Below are 2,896 nucleotides of genomic sequence, written 5' to 3' on the forward strand. Positions count from 1 at the left end.
TCCTCCTCTCTCCCCCCCCCTCCCCAGAGGGTCATCCATGTATGGAATGAATTTCCAGAGGAAGTGCTGGATGTTGGCACAGTAAAGTTTAAAAAACATTTGGATCAGTACATGAACAGGAAAGGTTTGATTCGGAGATGCCGGTGTTGGAAGGTTTGGAGGGATATGGGCCAGGAGCAGGAAGGTGGGGCTCGTTTAGTTTGGGATTGTGTTTGGCATGGACTGGTTGGGACCGAAGGGTGTGTTTCCTTGCTGTCTGACCGAGTAAACCAGCTGTGAACTCCTTCCTTGTTCGAACTCGAAACCCCTTTGAGATGGTAGCAGCTGAGAGTGAGGAAAGTGTGTCTCAAATCTCGAGGCAGACAGAAACGCAGGGCTGCGGCTAAGAACCGAGAGCAGCAGCATTGGCTGAAGGCGATCCATGCTTTGACCATCAGTCGGTGCAGTTAGTTATTGTGCCCACAGGGTGGCAGTATTCTTCCAGTGCAGGCCTCTCCTCATTGGGTCAGCCCCTGAGCAGTGTCCAGGCTGTGGATGAAGGGCACCTCCAGTTCCCGCATCATGGGAGAGCTCTGTTGCTCTCACATTGGCTCACTTACACTGAGACCAGGAAAGGGAAAAGGAGCGACGTCTTGAACTCGCTGTCAGCTCTCTCTGGTGATTGTGACGATTGGGTGCACTGGTCCTTGATGTGTCATTGTCCTTTTTCCTGTTGTCAGTATGATCCTCGGTTTGGAGAAGCATTTTGGAACAGCAGTAAGTACGGCATGGTGAACTACCTGCTCAGGATGATGACAAGCTGGGCTGTGGTCTGCAGCGTGTGGTACCTGCCACCGATGACCCGCGAGGTAATCCCTGCTTCACCTGTCTATCTGTATCTCTGTGTGTGTGTGTGTGTGTGTGTGTGTGTGTGTGTGTGTGTGTGTGCGTGCGCGCGTAGTGGGACTGTGTCCTGACTGTGTGTGAGAGAATGGGACGAAGGCTGCTGCGCGGGGACAGAAACAGAATGCCAGTGTTTCATGTCTCCAAGTGCTTGACAGTCAGTGACCGACCTTGAAAGCTCCCACTAACGTCAGTCTGCTGGGTGACCACATCGCCAGTTCATGCTGTTTTACACACGTGGATGCAATGATAAACGCTGACCGAAGCTCAGGAGAACTCTGGGCCCTGTTGGTGTGTGGGACTTGGACACACAATGCCACCCTGAGAGATGGAGAATAAAGGAACACCCTGAGCTGGGTCAGCACTGACTGACGGTGACTGTACAGGAACACCCTGAGCTGGATCTGTACCGACTGACACTGACTGTACAGGAACACTCTGAGCTGGGTCAGCACCGACTGACAGTGACTGTACAGGAACACCCTGAGCTGGATCTGAACCAACTGACACTGACTGTACAGGAACACCCTGAGCTGGATCAGCACCGACTGACACTGACTGTACAGGAACACTCTGAAATGGATCAGCACCGACTGATAGTGACTGTACAGGAACACACTGAGCTGGATCTGTACCGACTTACACTGACTGTACAGGAACACTCTGAGCTGGATCGGTACCGACTTACAGTGACTGTACAGGAACACCCTGAGCTGGATCGGCACCGACTGACGGTGACTGTACAGGAACACCCTGAGCTGGGTCAGCACTGACTGACAGTGGCTGTACAGGAACACCATGAGCTGAGTCAGCACTGACTGACAGTGGCTGTACAGGAACACCCTGAGCTGGGCCAGCACTGACCAATGGTGACTGTACAGGAACACCCTGAGCTGGATCTGCACCAACTGACACTGACTGTACAGGAACACCGAGCTGGGTCAGCCCTGACTGACACAGACTGTACAGGTACAGCTGAACTGGATCTGCACCGACTGACGGTGACTGTATAGGAACACCCTGAGCTGGATCTGCACCGATTGACACTGACCGTACAGGAACATCCTGAGCAGGATCGGCACCGACTGACACTAACTGTACAGGAACAGCTGAGCTGGATCTGCACCGACTGACGGTGACTGTACAGGAACACTCTGAGCTGTATCGGCACCGACTGACACTGACCGTACTGGAACAGCTGAGCTGGATATGCACCGACTGACGGTGACTGTACAGGAACACTCTGAGCTGTATCTGCACCGACTGACAGTGACTGTACAGGAACACCCTGAGCTGTATCTGCACCGACTGACACTGACTGTACAGGAACACCCTGAGCTGGATCTGCACCAGCTGACACTGATTTGTACAGGAACACCCTGAGCTGGGCCAGCAATGACTGACAGTGACTGTACAGGAACACCCTGAGCTGGAACTGCACCGACTGACAGTGACTGTACAGGAACACCCTGAGCTGCATTTGCACCGACTGACATTGACTGTACAGTAACACCCTGAGCAGGATCGGCACTGACTGTACTGGAACAGCTAAGCTGGATCTGCACTGACTGACAGTGGCTGTACAGGAACACCCTGAGCTGGATCGGCACCGACTGACACTGACTGTACTGGAACAGCTGAGCTGGATATGCACCGACTGACGGTGACTGTACAGAAACACACTGAGCTGGATATGCACCAACTGACACTGACTGTACTGGAACAGCTGAGCTGGATATGCACCGACTGACGGTGACTGTACAGGAACACCCTGAGCTGGGTCAGCCCTGACACTGTACAGGAACACCCTGAGCTGGATCTTCACTGACAGTGACTGTACAGGAACACCCTGAGCTGGATCAGTACCGACTGACAGTGACTGTACAGGAACACCCTGAGCTGGATCAGTACCGACTGACAGTGACTGTACAGGAACACCCTGAGCTGGATCTGCACTGACTGACAGTGACTGTACAGGAACACCCTGAGCTGGATCTGCACCGACTGACAGTGA

General features: G+C 53.4%; 1 protein-coding gene across 1 annotated transcript in view; it reads left to right on the forward strand.

Annotated features, from left to right (window-relative positions):
* Nucleotides 1-2,896, forward strand: part of gpat4 (glycerol-3-phosphate acyltransferase 4) — a 44,087-nt gene that overhangs the window by 37,203 nt on the left and 3,988 nt on the right. The window contains exon 10 of the mRNA XM_043681566.1: nt 720-848. Within this exon, the coding sequence (XP_043537501.1) occupies nt 720-848 (129 nt within the window). The remainder of the gene's footprint in view (nt 1-719; nt 849-2,896) is intronic.

Source organism: Chiloscyllium plagiosum, chromosome 42, assembly GCF_004010195.1.
Source record: "Chiloscyllium plagiosum isolate BGI_BamShark_2017 chromosome 42, ASM401019v2, whole genome shotgun sequence".
NCBI lineage: Eukaryota > Metazoa > Chordata > Chondrichthyes > Orectolobiformes > Hemiscylliidae > Chiloscyllium > Chiloscyllium plagiosum.